Raw genomic sequence first — 15,824 nt, forward strand, 5'->3', positions numbered from 1 at the left:
CATTTCAGAACCACAACTGCTTCCAAGGTCTGTACAGTTTTTAATGGGATTAAGCAATCTATTGCTGCTTAAAACTGATGAAACAATGCCGATTATGGCCATATTTATTGCCAGACTCCTCGGATGAAATGTGGCCACCGATCAGGGATACAAGTGCATTTAAGAAAACAAGGTTTTCGACTCCTAATACTAACTACCTTGCTGGCAAACATACAGTCTCTAGTACATAAAATTGAAGATCTCAGAGCTAGGGTGCTATATCAGAGGGACATTAGGACTGCTTGCATCCTTTGTTTCACGGAACTCTGGTTCAACCCTTCCATACCAGATGCAGCAATTTTGATTGACAGGTTCACTAAACAGCATCAGGATAGGACTGTCAAGTCTCTCAAAAGCAGAGGTGGAGATGTATGTCTCATGATCAACTCCTCCTGGTGCACAGACGTATCAGTTCTGCTGACCAGACCTGTAATATCTTGGAATTGAGTGCCGTCCATTTTACCTACCGCCAGAGATTTCAGTGATCAATTTGGTAGTGGTGTGCACTCCACCTCAGGCCAAATCCAAACAGGTTCTAGATGATTTGAGAAATGTGATCAACGTGCATGAAACAGGACACCCTGACATCTTCACCGTCGTTTTGGGGGATTTTAACCAGACCAACTTGAAAAAAAAAACACTAAATAATTACCAACAAATCACTTGTAGTACCAGATGAAACAACACACTGAACCACTGTTACACTACCAGCAAGAATGCCTACTGTGCTATTTCACACCCACGCTTCGGAAAGTCTGATCACCTGGCTGTTTTATTACTCCCTGAGTATAGGCAGAGACTGAAGACTGCAGCACCAGAAGTGAGGACCACAAAAGTATGGACAAGGGAAGCACAGCAGTGCTTACATGATTGTTTTGAATCGGTGGCGTGGACTATATTCAGGGATTCATCTCTGAATCTGAATGAGTATACTGCAGTTGTTACTGACTTCATTAAAACCTGCGTGGATAAGTACGTGCCTACAAAAACTTGCAGTACATTCCAAATCAAAAGCCGTGGATGACCCAGGAGGTTCGTCATCTACCGAGGACTAGATGTGAGGCATTTAAGTCTGGTGACCCAGGTCTGTACAAGAAAACCAGGTATGACTTGCAGAGGGCTATTTCAAAAGCAAAGAAACAATTCCAAGTGAGGTTGGAGGTGACATCGGACATCGGGTGCATGTCAACATTACTTCCAACAAAGCAAAATGCATGAACAGCAGCGATGCATCACTACCAGATGAGCTCAATGCCTTCTATGCCCGCTTTGAAAGGGAGAATATAACTAAAGCTGTGAAGATTCTTGCTGACCATTAACTCTGTGATCTCTGGCTTGGAGGCCGAAGTTAAGCTGTCTTTAGGGAGGATGAACCCTTGCAAGGCGACAGGCCCCAATGGAGTACCTGGTAAGGCTCTGAAAACTTGTGCCAACCAATGGGCGGGAGTATTCAAGGACATTTTCAACTCCACTGCTATGGGTGGAAGTCCCCACTTGCTTCAAAAAGGCAACAATTATACCAGTGCCTAAGAAGGGTAGTGTGAGCTGCCTTAATGACTATTGCCCAGTAGCACTCACATCTACAGTAATGAAATGCTTTCAGAGGTTGGTCATGACTGGAACGAAGTCCTGCCTCAGCAAGGACCTGGACCCACCGCAGTTCGCCTATTGCTACAATAGGTCTACAGCAGATGCCATCTCAATGGCTCTTCACACACCCTGGACAATATAAACACCAATGTCAGGATGCTGTTCATTGGCCATAGCTCACTCTTTATCACCATCATTCTCACAGTCCTGATCGCTAAGCTACAGAACCTGAGCCTCTGTGCCTCCCTCTACAATTGCAGATAATATCTGCTCCTCACTGACAATCTACACCTGTGCAGCTCAGGGGTGTGTGCTTAGCCCACTGCTCCACTCCCTCTATACCCATTTCTGTGTGACTAGGTATAGCTCAAATACCATCTATAAATTTGCTGATGAGACAACCATTGTTGGTAGAATCTCAGATGGAGATGATAGGACATACAAGAGCAAGATATATCAGCTAGTTGAGTGGCATTGCAGCAAAGACCTTGCACTCAATGTAATTGTGGACTTCAGGAAGAGTAAGACGAGGGAACACAAACCAATCCTCATAGAGGGATCAAAAGTGGAAAGAGTGAGCAATTTCAAGTTCCTGAGTGTCAAGACCGCTGAGGATCTAACCTGATCCCAGCATATCAATGTAGCTGTTAAGAAGGCAAGACAACAGCTATATTTCATTAGGAGTTTCAAGAGATTTGGTTTGTCACCTAAAACACCTGAAAATGTCTATAGATGTACCATGGACAGCATTCTGACAGGCTGCATCACTGTCTGGTATTGTGGGCGGGGGGGGGGTTGCTACTGAACAGAACTGACAGCTATAGAAAGTTGTAAAATTAGTCAGCTCCATCTTGGGTACTAGTCTCCGTAGCTTTCAATACATCTTCAAGGAGCGATGCCTCAGAAAGGAAGTGTCCATTATGAAGGATCCCCATCACCCAGGACATCCCCTCTTGTCATTGTTACCGTCAGGAAGGAGGTACAGAAACTTAAAGGCACACACTCAGTGATTCAGGAACAGCTTCTTGCCCTCCACCATATGATTCCTAAATGGACATTGAACCCATGAACACTACTTCACTTTTTTTAAAAATCTGTATTACTTCTGTTTTGCACTATTTTTGATCTAACTATAATAGACACACACACACGCAGTAATTGATTTACTACTTGTGCTTTCTTTCTATATTATCATGTATTGCATTGTACTGCTATTGCTAAGTTAACAAATTTCACGACACATGCCAGTGATAATAAACCTGATTCTGAATATTGGTTACATATGTAATGCCCAGGTTATGATTTCTACTGCCATGCTGTAGATATTCCATTTTAGCAGTTTTCTGCAAAAGCTGTGTGTCCTGCTACTTTGGCTCTAGCTAAAAATAAGAAGCCATGTTGTTCAACTTAGGATTATTGTGTCAGGCAATCAGGATGGTAGAATCGGGAGAATGTTCTAGAGAGTGTGGGGTGGAGAGAGATTTGTGATGGACAGTAGTTTGGTTTGGGGTCTTTTGGTGGGAGCTGTGGAGTGGGACACAAGGGAAGATGCTGCAGAATGTCGTTGGAAGGAGAGTCCCCATTGTAAAGAGTGCTTTGTGCAGATGAATGGCTCCAAAGAGGAAGGGCCAATACTACTGAGAGAAAGCCAGTTTGTTCAAGATGGACTTTGAGGGAAGTTCAGAATGTGACGGGTGCTTTCATGCAGACCATGGGTCCAGTGCATGAGTAAAGACGACTCCAGTATGAGCTACAATGTTATGTGCACATTGGACTGGTTTAACTGTAAAGGGCCCTTTTATTTTCTTTTTCCTATTAACTGTCTGATAAAGCTGAAATTGATAAATATACTTTCTTTATAATTTTACGCAGTGGACGATTTATTTCTTGCCAATTGATAATTGTATATGGGTAGTATTTACACAGCACTCACTCAGATCAAGGTTCCTTTAATCAGAACATCAGATACTCCTGTTTGGTTGACCCCAAATCATACTGACCCTAGACATATATTGTTTATGAAAGGTGGCCTTCTCACCGCTGAGGCACATGGCTGTTAGTTAAAAAGCTGAGTTTGTATACGAGCCCCGGTGAGAGGGTTACACATATGTTTAATGTAAAGGAACACGAAGCAATAACTATAAGGGAAAGAATATACAACATTCTAAGCTCTGTGTGTGCCTGCATGGGTGCTTATATGTCTTGGCAGCTGGGGAGCAGTATATTCTGACTTTGGCAACAGTATAAAATATTCGATATTTCAGGCCGAGACCCTTCTTCAAGACTGGAAAGGAAGAGGGAATACACCAGAATAAAAAGGAGGGGGTAAGGGAAGGAGGATAGCTAGAAGGTGATAGTTGAAGCCAGATGGGTAGGAAAGATTAAGGGCTGGAAAGGAAGAAATCCAACTCCATACCTCTCAGGCTCCACTGTCATCTTTTGGGTCTTCGGAGTCTCCATCTTCATCCCACCTCACCTTCCCTGAACACCCCAACCCCCCACTCTCCTCTGGCACCACCAACTCTCTTTCCGTCCCCCTCTCCCCGCCAATCCCAATTCTAATCATTGCCATGTCATCTCTGAATGTGAATTTTCCTCTATTCAGGATATTTGCAACAGCAGGTGCATAAAAAGGGCCCAGAGGATCATCAGGAACTCCAGCCACCCCAACCACAAATTGTTTCAGCTGCTACCATCTGGCAAATGGTAGCACAACATTAAGGCCAGGACCAACAGGCTCTGGGACAGCTGCTTTCACCAGATCATCAGATTGATCAATACACATTGATCTGATTGCATATCTGACTGTACATACATGTATCCAAAATAATTATTATCACCGGCAAGTGACTTGAAATTTGTTAACTTAGTAGCAGCAGTTCAATGCAATACATAACATAGAAGAAAAAATAAAATAATAATAAGTAAATCTTATTCAGTATACTTTTACAGTATACATACATTGAATAGATTAAAAATCATGCAAAAAACAGAAATACTATATATTAAAAAAAGGCGAGGTAGTGTCCAAGGGTTCAATGTCCATTTAGGAATCAGATGGCAGAGAGGAAGAAGCTGTTCCTGAATCACTGAGTGTGTGTCTTCAGCTTCTGTCCCTCTTACCTGATGGTAACAGTGAGAAAAGGGCATGTCCTGGGTGCTGAATTCTGACATCTTCCCCCGTTCTTTCCACTCCTGAAGAAGGATCTCAGACCAAAAGGTCGACTGTTTATTCATGTTCATAGATGCTGCCCAACCTGCTAGGTTCCTCCAGCATTTTGTGTGTGTTGCTTTAGATTTCCAGCATCTGCAGACTTTTTCGTAGTATAAAATATTGCATTCACTTCATTTTCCACAAAGCCAAATTTCCTTTTATTGAGGGAAAATCTGGTAGTGGATATACAGGTGCATCGTAGGTGGCCAATTATTTGATACTCATCTTCTGTCATTATCAACAATAAACTACTACTACGTTGACTCAGGCCTAGGGGGCCGGCGTCGGGCACAATGACGAACTCTCCACTTCCCCCCTCCCTCATCAGTGTGTTCAGTTCATCTACATTAGCCGCACCACTGTCTTCTAGGAGCGTGTTGACCATAGTCTTGGGAGGGTTCATCCTCCCATGCTTGGGCTCCCATATGATGACTAGGCTGGCAGGTAGCTCAGGGTGGCGTAGACAGTGCCCCGCTAGTTGCAGTCTTCTCGCCTCAATTTTAGTGGTGAGCATCGGTAGGTCGTCATAGAGCCCGACATTATGATCATCAATAAAACTATATCTTAAAAAGGAAGATCAATTTCATGGAATGTATTACAAAGAAATGAGAAAACTATTGAATGTTAAATAAATAATTGAGAAAGCGTGTCATATAAATCAGCGGTCCCCAACCACCGGGCCGCGAGGAAACGATATGATTTGGTAATATGAGTCAGCTGCACCTTTCCTCATTCCCTGTCACGCCCACTGTTCAGCTTGAACGCACGCGAGGTCATTACCCGCGCGTTATCCATGTCAGCGCGGGAAGAAGATCAACTCCTCGAGTTTGACATAACATCTCTGCCGGCATTCCGGATCAAAGTCAAGGCTAAATATCCTGAGATAGCCACGAAAGCACTGAAACGTTGCTTCTATTTCCAACATTTTTCTGCAATGAATGCAACGAAAACTAAATTGCGGAATAGACTGGACACAAGGAACCCCCTTCGAGTTTCGCTGTCTCCCATCACCCCTCGATAGGACCGTCTTGTTGCAGGAAAACAAGCCCAGGGCTCCCACTGATTCAGCGATATTGGTGTGTTGCAATGGTTTTATATGTTCAAATGGGGAAAATATCTGCTGTGTGTTTAATATCCAAACATTACTTAAAATGTTAGGATGCTATTGACTTACCTATATAACCAATTACAGCACAGAAACAGGTGATCTCGGCCCTTCTAGTCCGTACCCAACGCTACTTTCACCTAGTCCCACCGACCTGCACTCAGCCCATAACCCTCCATTCCTTTCCTGTCCATATACCTATCCAACTTTTCTTTAAATGATAATATCAAACCTGCCTCTACACTTCTACTGGAAGTTCATTCAACACTTACTTCAAGCTCCTCTGTCCTCTCTTGATAATTGACTTATCACTATATTCACGCGAGGAAAATATGAAAGATGGGGTTAGGTTTAGTCTTAGATTTAGCACTGGCCACTGTCTGGCTTTTTTCTGGGTTTTTGTGGGAGGTGGGTGGTATTTTTCCTTTTATTCCTTTTTCATTTTTTCTTTTTAAACGGGCCGACCAGAAACTACCAAAATGTCTGAAATATTGTAACTTCCGGTTCCTCTTTGGACCTTTTTTCCTCTTCTGGGGTCATGAGTCTCTACTCTGGTTAACCCTTTACATACTTTATACTTGAGCTCATTACGATGGATAAGACTATCAATTTAGTTTCTTGGAATACAAATGGTTTAAACCACCCGATTAAACGGAAGAAAATTTTTAAAGTATTCCATAGGATGAATGCTCATATCATTTTTGTACAAGAAACTCATGTCCAGAAAGAGGATAATCAACGTTTCTTTAGATTCTGGAGGGGCCAACAGTATCATGCGAATTCACAGGCTAATGTAAAAGGCGTTTCTATATTTATAGATTCGTCAATTTCATTTATGCACTATGAGACGATTTCAGATTCTAACAGTAGATTTTTGTTGATTACTGGCTTGCTATTTAACAAAAAAGTTGCTATGCTCAATGTTTATGCCCCAAATGTTGCCTGTCCTGATTTTTTTAAGAATCTCCTCACATCTCTTCCTAACTTAAATGACTATATGCTGATTATGGGTGGTGATTTTAATTGTTGTTTAAATCCTTTGATAGATAGATCCAAGTTTAATCAAGCACTTCCGAATAAATCGGCTACCTTTATTAACTCTTTTATGACCGACTCTGGAATCTCAGAAATTTGGAGATTCTTACATCTGAATGACAAAGAGTTCTCTTTTTTTTCCACATGTACATCAGCACTATTCAAGAATTGACTACTTCCTTATTGACTCTCGATTAATTCCTTTTGTTACGGGTTGCGAATATGATTCTACTGCTGTTTCTGACCATGCATTGTTGAAATTATTTATTAACTTTTAAGGGATATATCTACTAATTCTAGACAATGGAGATTTAATACCACTTTGCTTCAAGATTCAGATTTTGTTAGGTTTATTGATGAATAGGTTAAGTTTTTCTTTACAACGAATTCCACGGATGATATTTCCAGTGGGATACTCTGGGATACTTTTAAAGCATATATTCGTGGATAAATTATTTCATACACTGCTGGATTAAAAAAGCGAACTAATAAGGAAATACTTAAACTGGTCGACAAGATTAAAGTAGTTGATAAGAAATATTCTATAGCTCCTAATCAGGAACTTCATAAACAGAGAGTTGAACTTCAAATGGAACAGAATCTTTTATTATCATCTTCGATTGAAAGTCAATTAATCAAAACTAAGAGTCAATTTTATATACATGGTGATAAAACTGGGAAACTTTTAGCTAATCAATTGAAATCAGCCTCGGTTAAACTACAGATTCTTAAGATTCGTAAACAAGATGGCACTTTGACAGTTGACCATGACGAGATTAATAAATCCTTTTCAAGAATTTTATACCTCTCTTTATCAATCAGAATTTCCTGATGACTCCACTATAATGCATGAATTTCTTAAGAAACTGAATATTCCAAAATTATCATCTAATGAACGTTCAAAACTAGATGTACCTATTACAGTAGAGGAAATAAAGAATGCTATTTTTTCAATGAACTCAGGTAAAGCACCTGGTCCAGATGGATTTACAGTAGAATTTTTTAAATTTTTCTCAACTACACTACCTCCTTGGCTATGTAGTGTTTTTAGGGATGCAGTCTCAATAGGTAAATTACCACAATCTTTTCATCGAGCTTCTAGTTTCCCTAATTCTTAAAAAAGATAAGGATCCTACTGAATGTGCATCCTATAGACCTATATCTCTGCTGAATGTTGATGCTAAGATTTTTTCTAAAATATTGGCAACGAGATTGGAGAATGTATTACCCCAAATTATTTCTGTTGACCAAACTGGATTTATTAAAAACCGTTAATCTTTTTTTTAATATTAGGAGATTAATGAATATTGTTTATACGCCTTCACCCAAAATTCCAGAATGTGTCCTTTCATTGGATGCTGAAAAAGCTTTTGATAGAGTCGAATGGATATATTTATTCAATACCCTTGAGAAATTTAATTTTAGTCCGATATTTATTTCCTGGATTAAACTGATATATTTTACCCCTTTGGCCTCGGTATTTACTAACAATCAAAGATCCCCTTTTTTTCATTTATTCCGTAGTACTAGGCAGGGTTGCCCTCTTAGTCCACTACTATTTGATATTGCCTTGGAACCGCTAGCTATTGCCATTCGTGACTCCCCTAATATATTTGGTATTACCCGTGGAAATGAGACTCATAAATTATCACTATATGCAGATGATCTACTATTATATATTTCTAACCCAGGACAATCTATTCCAGCAGTATTAACTTTGCTTGCTCAGTTTAGTAGTTTTTCTGGTTATAAACTGAATCTAGGTAAGAGTGAACTCTTTCCATTAAATATGCAGGTTTCCATTTATAGAAACTCTCCACTTAGAGTGATTATGGATTATTTTACTTATTTGGGAGTTAAAATTACTAAGAGACATAAGGATCTATTCAATTTCAATCTTTTACCATTAATTAATCAGGTTAATCAACTGATTACTAAATGGTCCCTTTTGTCTCTATCACTGATTGGCCGTATTAATGCTTTTAAAATGATTATTTTACCCAAATTTTTATATTTATTTCAAGCGATACTGATTTTTATTCCTAAATCTTTTTTTGATACTGTTGACTCTAAAATTTCCTCTTATATATGGCAAAATAGAAATCCCATATTAAGTAAAAAATACTTACAGAAATCTAAGAAAGAGGGTGGTTTGGCATTGCCTGTCCTAAGATTTTACTACTGGGCAACTAATATCCGATACTTAATATTTTGGACACAAGATTGGAATATAACTTCAAGCCCATATTGGGTAAACCTTGAAGGCCATTCTGTACAAGGGTTTTCTTTAGCTTCCATTTTAGGAACTTCACTGCCTTTTGCACTATCTAACTTGAATAAGTAAATTTTCAACCCTATAGTTAAACATACATTGCGAATATGGTTTCAATTTCGTAAATTTTTTGGCCTGAATGAATTTATGTTATCAAACCCTATTATATCTAATTTCTTTTTCCAACCCTCGGTAATGGACCAAGCCTTTTTGATATGGAAAACGTAAGGTATAATATGTTTTCCTGATCTATTTCTGGATAACTGCTTTATGTCTTTTGAGCAGTTGTCTGAGAAATTTGATTTGCCTAGATCCCATTTTTTTTTAGATACCTACAGATAAGAAATTTTTTAAATATTACATTGCCTACCTTTCCGACTTCAAATCCTTCTGGCATTTTTGATAAAATTTTAGGTTTCAATCCTTTGCAGAAGGGATTAATAGCAATAATTTATGATATAATTATGAAATTACAGCCAGATATATCTGATAAAATCAAAAATGAATGGGAAAGGGAACTTCAACTTTCCCTACCTACAAAGAAATGGGAAAAAATTTTTCAATTAGTTAGTACTTCTTCTATATATGCTAAACATACTTTAGTACAATTTAAAGTAGTACACAGAGCTCATATGTCCAAAGATAAACTAGCTCGTTTTTATTCCCATATAAACCCTACTTGTGATAGATGTCACTCTGAAGTGGCTTCTTTAACTCATACGTTTTGGTCCTGTCCTCTTTTGGAAAAATATTGGAAAGACATTTTTGATATTATTTCAACAGTTCTATGCTTCGATTTAAAACCCCATCCTATTACGGCAATCTTTGGATTGCCAATGGTAGAACATAGATCTTTGTCTTCTTCAGCCTCTCGAATGACAGCTTTTGTTACTTTAATGGCGAGAAGATCTATTTTGTTGAACTGGAAGGAAACTAATCCTCCAACTACATTCCAATGGTTTTCTCAAACCATATTAAGTTTAAATTTAGAAAAAATTAGAAGTGATATTTTTGACCCCTCAGTTAAATTTGAAGATACTTGGAAACCTTTTATGCAACATTTTCATATGATGTAATCTGACCTTTCCGAATCTTTTTTCTAAAATTATATGATGAGAGGAGCGGAGTTAACGACATTATTGAAAGTGTCTGATACAAGCTGTTGGTCTAGCCCTGTTTTGCTTTTTTTTGGATTTTTTTTTCTCTTTTTCTTTTGGGGTTTTTTTTGTTTATATATTTTTTTCTTTTTATTTCTTTTTTAATGTTTAATCTCATTATGAGTTTGGAAGTCTTTTATACCTATGTTACTTAAAATTTATTTTATATATGCTGATGAACATTTTTCCAATCTCTTTGTACCAACTTTGTTATTGAGTTTATAATTTTGAAAAATTAATAAAAAGATATAAAAAGAAAAAAAGAAAGGAAAATATGCGCTTAGATAAACCCTTTTAGAAACGAAATTGAGTGTATTAGCCACTTATCACCTATATTCCGTTCGTGATTAACATCCCCCCCGCCACCCCAAACAGAATCGCCAAAAATGATTTGCAGGGGGAAAAAAAAAATCGGCAGGTACACACATACGCAAGTCACACGTGCACTGGTGCCCGCGCAAGTCTTTATGGTCATTGTAGTCTTTATGGGTAAACACGACGTATTTGACTGCTACTCTTGTCCGTTGGCATCGCTACCCCCCCCCCCCAGTCGACCGGTCCGCAAGAATATTGTCAATAATAAACCAGTCCGCAGTGCAAAAAAGGTTGGGGACCCCTGATATAAATGATCCAAGTAGTCTGAGAATACAGTGGATTCCAGTTAATTAGGCTATTGGCTAATTGGGACAGATGCTTATTTGGAAGAATTCTTAACAAACAAGAACTAATCAAGAAAATAGCCAGGATTGCCTTTACCAACAAAAGAAAATCTGCAGATGCTGGAAATCCAAGCAACACAAAATGCTGGAGGAACTCAGCAGGCCATGCAGCATCTATGGAAAAAAAGTTGACGTTTCGGGCCAAGACCTTTCATCAGGACTTAACAACTGAAACTTCCTGAACACAATTCTAAGTTGTTCTGTATTTCATTTAAGTACATAATTTGTTACTCAGTTAAACAGTACTTTGTCTTTTTATACATTTTTAACTACATATTTCCATGAAACTTTGGCTAACTAGGGCAGCCACTTAGTTGGGCCAAATGTATTGGTCTCAATTAACCAGAATATACTATATTAAAAATTTTTCAAATGGCTGGGTAACAACCTGGAAGAATTCAATGAAATGAAAATAGGCACCACTAAGAGTAAACAATTGGTTCTCCAGGTAGCTTCAGATGTCTCGTTTTAGATATCCTGATGTAGAAAGGTGGTCATGTATAAATAGATTTTTTAAAATTGTTCATCAATATTACTTTCTCTCCTGAAAATTTTATCAGAAATATCTAAATGACAGCTTAGACCCAGATACAGGAATATTTCAGTTATTAAGTTGTGATATTCTATTTCAAAAAGTCCAAGTTACCAATTTTATTATACTTTGTTTTAATACACATTTTAGTGTTAAAAGTTGGGAATGAGGTGAAACTTTTCTCTTTGTAAAAAAAAATTCTTTGCAATCTGTTCTCCAAGAATGAGCATTTGTAATGTTGAATATAAGGTGAGGAGAGGGGTGGTATTTTTTTGAATTATTAAAGGAAATTATGTTTTTTGCCAAGGAACGATAACTTACATGATTAAACTATCTGTCAAAATTGAACCTGAAACAAGTATTATAAACCAAAGTGATCTCTGCTATTGTAGTTGAGAAAAAAATTAAAAATATTCTATAGTTTCACAAAAAATTGCCAGATTATGAAAAGGATGAAATATAAAACCATTTAAATACAAAAAGAGTGTTCTTTACGAACAAAGTACTGTTTTTCTGGTGACACTATAAGTGATAGATTGTTTTACTTTTGTAAAACACACATTTCACAATTATATAATAATATAGATTCAGTTCATAAAAATGCCCTTAAATTTTTCCATTCTCTTCTATCCTTTAGTCTCATTTTTCCATTTTGTTTGTTATACACTGCACTTCCTTTTTCTATGAGGCTCTCGGATATTTAGAATAGAAAGGAGCCACTCAGCTCATCAGACTGAGAAAAAAACTTTCCAAATTATTCCTACTCTTTTGCCCTTTCCTGACAGTGCTATATTTTTCCTCCCACTTTTATCAACGATGTCTTCCATTATTCTTTTAATCCCTGTAGCAATAAACTTGGGTATAATATTATGCTGTACTCTGCCAAACACTGTTTAAAAGTTCATGTACGTAACTACATTATTTTTAACAATCTTCTGTAACTTAAATAAAACTCAGTCTCACTGGTCAAATGGTTTTACATTACTGATGTTCATTTATTGCTCTATTATTATCTAAACATCACGTTATTTTGTTCTGCATTACTGGCTCTGCCATTAGACCTACAGGCAGAGCTAATTCTATGGTTGAGTTCATTCCTCTCCCCTTTTTTTGAAAACAAGACGCAGAATTCTGACAAAGGGTCTTGGCCCAAAACATCGACTGTAATTCTTCCTATAGATGCTGTCTGGCCTGCTGCGTTCCACAGCATTCTGTGTGTGTTGCTTGAATTTCCAACGTCTCCAGATTTCCTCATGTTGGCACTATTAAGTTTATGTACTTCATAAATATGGATGGATCAAACAGAATAAAAAAAATGGCAGGGCCAGATGGTTTTCAGAGGAGATATGTGGAGTTCAACAAGCAAGGCAAATGAACTGCCAGTACAAGTATAACAACTGTGACCTGAATGAGAATAAAGGACTGTGAACTTACTATTCAAAAGACCTCTCTTATATTTAACGATTCTTTTTCTTAACAGCATACTTCTTTATAACCTGTCAGTTTTCTTCACCAATTCTTAATTCTCTAATATTCTTCAGATAATGCGTTACAATTTTATTGCATTTAGCCTTAACTTACTTATTACATGCTTTAATTATTGGGACAATGTCTCCTACTAATATCACCATACAATTGTAATCCAAATTATTTAAAATAATTCTATTTGCTTTGCTGTAACACAACAGCAACAGATTATGTTACTTAAATAGAAACATTCTTCTGCACTCCAGATTGGAGATCTTAAGAAGCTCCTCTCTGTAGTTCTTTTTAAATATCTATTATGAAACCAGTGAGAAGTGGAGAGGCACACAATCAAATATTTTATCACTGGGATCTATCAGTTGACGAAGTAAATTTTTTTTTAAATCACTTAATATATTTGTTTTTAATAATATTTGGCATCAGGAGGAAATTTTTACTCATAATTTTTAATTGCCCCAATACCCCTTCAACTTCTAACTGATAACACAACCAGAAAAGCATAAGCAATAAAACATTGTAAATTCAAAGGAACTGGAATGGCTTTCATATAATAGCTGCAGCAACAAATGGCTGGAAACAAAGGATAAGTATTTCTGTATTAGTTTAGCAGAATGTAAATCAGTCAGCAAATGTCCATTTAGCCTTCAAAAATATTATACCTGTTTCTCCAGCTTTTGCTGCCGTAGGTTAATATTTTCATCTTCAAAGACACTGAGAAAAAAAAACAGACTTAATTAGTTAGTGATCATATTAACATTCATAACACAAATAGCTGTGAAATCAGTAGGTTTCAATTCCGATCATTTAAAGATAGCAGAACAAGTTTAGCATCCTCAGCATCATTCTGAGCATCACAATAGAGATTAATTTACCCTGCCCCATAATGGCATATATGGCAACTTATCTTTTGAAAAGTAAGATGGGGCCAAGTACCTCAGATAGTTCTATGCTGCTATGGAGGGGGAACGTCGACTCAGACCATAAGAGGCCTGCGTCGAGCATTTTCATGCCTTACAAGGCGCATATTGGAAGTCTGTATATGGAAGTTTTGGAAGTAACAAATAAACGGCACAGGACAATGTGGGCATTGCAGAATACTAAGGATTAATATTACACTTTGTGCAAAAGAAACTTTGAGACAAAATTAGTACTATCAACATACAACGACATGACCATTGTATCACGAGCCAAATGCATGCTGAATGAAAAATACAAAGGATATAAAAGTAGAGCAAGGCAGGGTCAGTTGACAACAAATATCCCTGCTAGCTATCCAGCCCAATAAATTGATCTTTTCTTTCTTTCTTTTTCAATCTTTTTATTAGTTTCATAGAATATAAACATAACATAGCAATAATACAAAGTTGTTGGGTATACATTGTTATACTTAACATGAGTAATAATAAAACCAAATAGTATTTAATTGACAAAACTCCCAATCATGTAGGATACCAATGAATAATACAGGACAAAAAGAAAATATCTAGACAAAAATCATGAAAAAGGAAAAAAATAAATAAATAAAACCCCCTCAAAAAAAAACTAATTTAAACAGAATTAATCAACTAAACTAAAAAAAGACCTGGGTAATTTTAACAACGTAAAAATGGAAGAAAAGAAAACCTTAGTGTCCACGACTCCACTCCTCTCAACCAACGCTACAGAGAAGTAAAATAAGTTTGGAAATGGTCAAATTACATCATATGAAAATGCTGAATAAATGGCCTCCAAGTTTTTTTCAAATTTAATGGAAGGGTCATAAACCACACACCCAGTGATTAACAAAAATCTACCATTAGGATCTGAGATAATGTCTTGATGAATAAATGTAATTGAGGGATCTATAAAAATTGAAACGCCTTTAACTTTGGCTTGGGAGTTCGAGTGGTATTGTTATTCTTTCCAGAACTTAAAGCAGCATTGATTATCCTCTTTCCTTACATGAGTTTCTTGTGCAAAAATAATATGAGCATTCAGTCTTTGGAATACTTTGAAAATCTTTTTCCGTTTTATTGGATGGTTTCAACCATTTGTATTCCAAGAAACAAAAATTAATAATGTAAGCCATAATTTAAGATTAACCTTTTTGGTGTGTAAAGGGTTAACCATAATGTGAACTCATGAGATCGGAAGAGGAATACATGATCAGAGAGGAACCGGAAATCTCGACACTGCAGAAATCTTTGTAGTACTAAATCAGCCCAATAGAAAAAAATTAAAAAGGAAAAAAATTCCCCCACCCCAAGAACCCTGAACTAAGCCAGAGAAGGCTGAAGAAAGAACTAACACTAAATCTAACCCCATTTCTGCAGGAGGTAACTCCAAAGATAAATGTTATATAGATGACTCCCCCGAAAACTGATATAAAAAAAATTAAACACTATACTACAATAATCTACATAGTATAATTTCTAAAATACATAAATAAGGTAGTATCGAGACGTATGATTAGTTAATTATAAATGAGAGTAAATAAAATATTGCTTCCAAAAAAAAAGGAGTTTATGGGAAGAAGAAACATAAGAACATTTCATCCCAAAAAGAACAAAGGAGATTATGCAAAAAGAAAAACAAAGCACCATTTTAATTATACAGAAACAAAAATAAAGAACATATAACGGAAAATGATCGTCAGATCAAATCGTTAGTAATATCGGAAATCAAAAGGTTAAGGAA

General features: G+C 36.9%; 1 protein-coding gene across 4 annotated transcripts in view; it reads right to left on the minus strand.

Moving 5' to 3' along the window:
- Window positions 1-15,824, minus strand: part of LOC134351604 (tubby-related protein 3-like) — a 100,945-nt gene that overhangs the window by 58,782 nt on the left and 26,339 nt on the right. For all 4 annotated transcript variants that reach the window (XM_063057979.1, XM_063057978.1, XM_063057977.1 and 1 more), the window contains exon 2: window positions 13,808-13,859. In XM_063057979.1, coding sequence (XP_062914049.1) covers window positions 13,808-13,859 — 52 coding nt within the window. The remainder of the gene's footprint in view (window positions 1-13,807; window positions 13,860-15,824) is intronic.

Source organism: Mobula hypostoma, chromosome 9, assembly GCF_963921235.1.
Source record: "Mobula hypostoma chromosome 9, sMobHyp1.1, whole genome shotgun sequence".
Classification (NCBI taxonomy): domain Eukaryota; kingdom Metazoa; phylum Chordata; class Chondrichthyes; order Myliobatiformes; family Myliobatidae; genus Mobula; species Mobula hypostoma.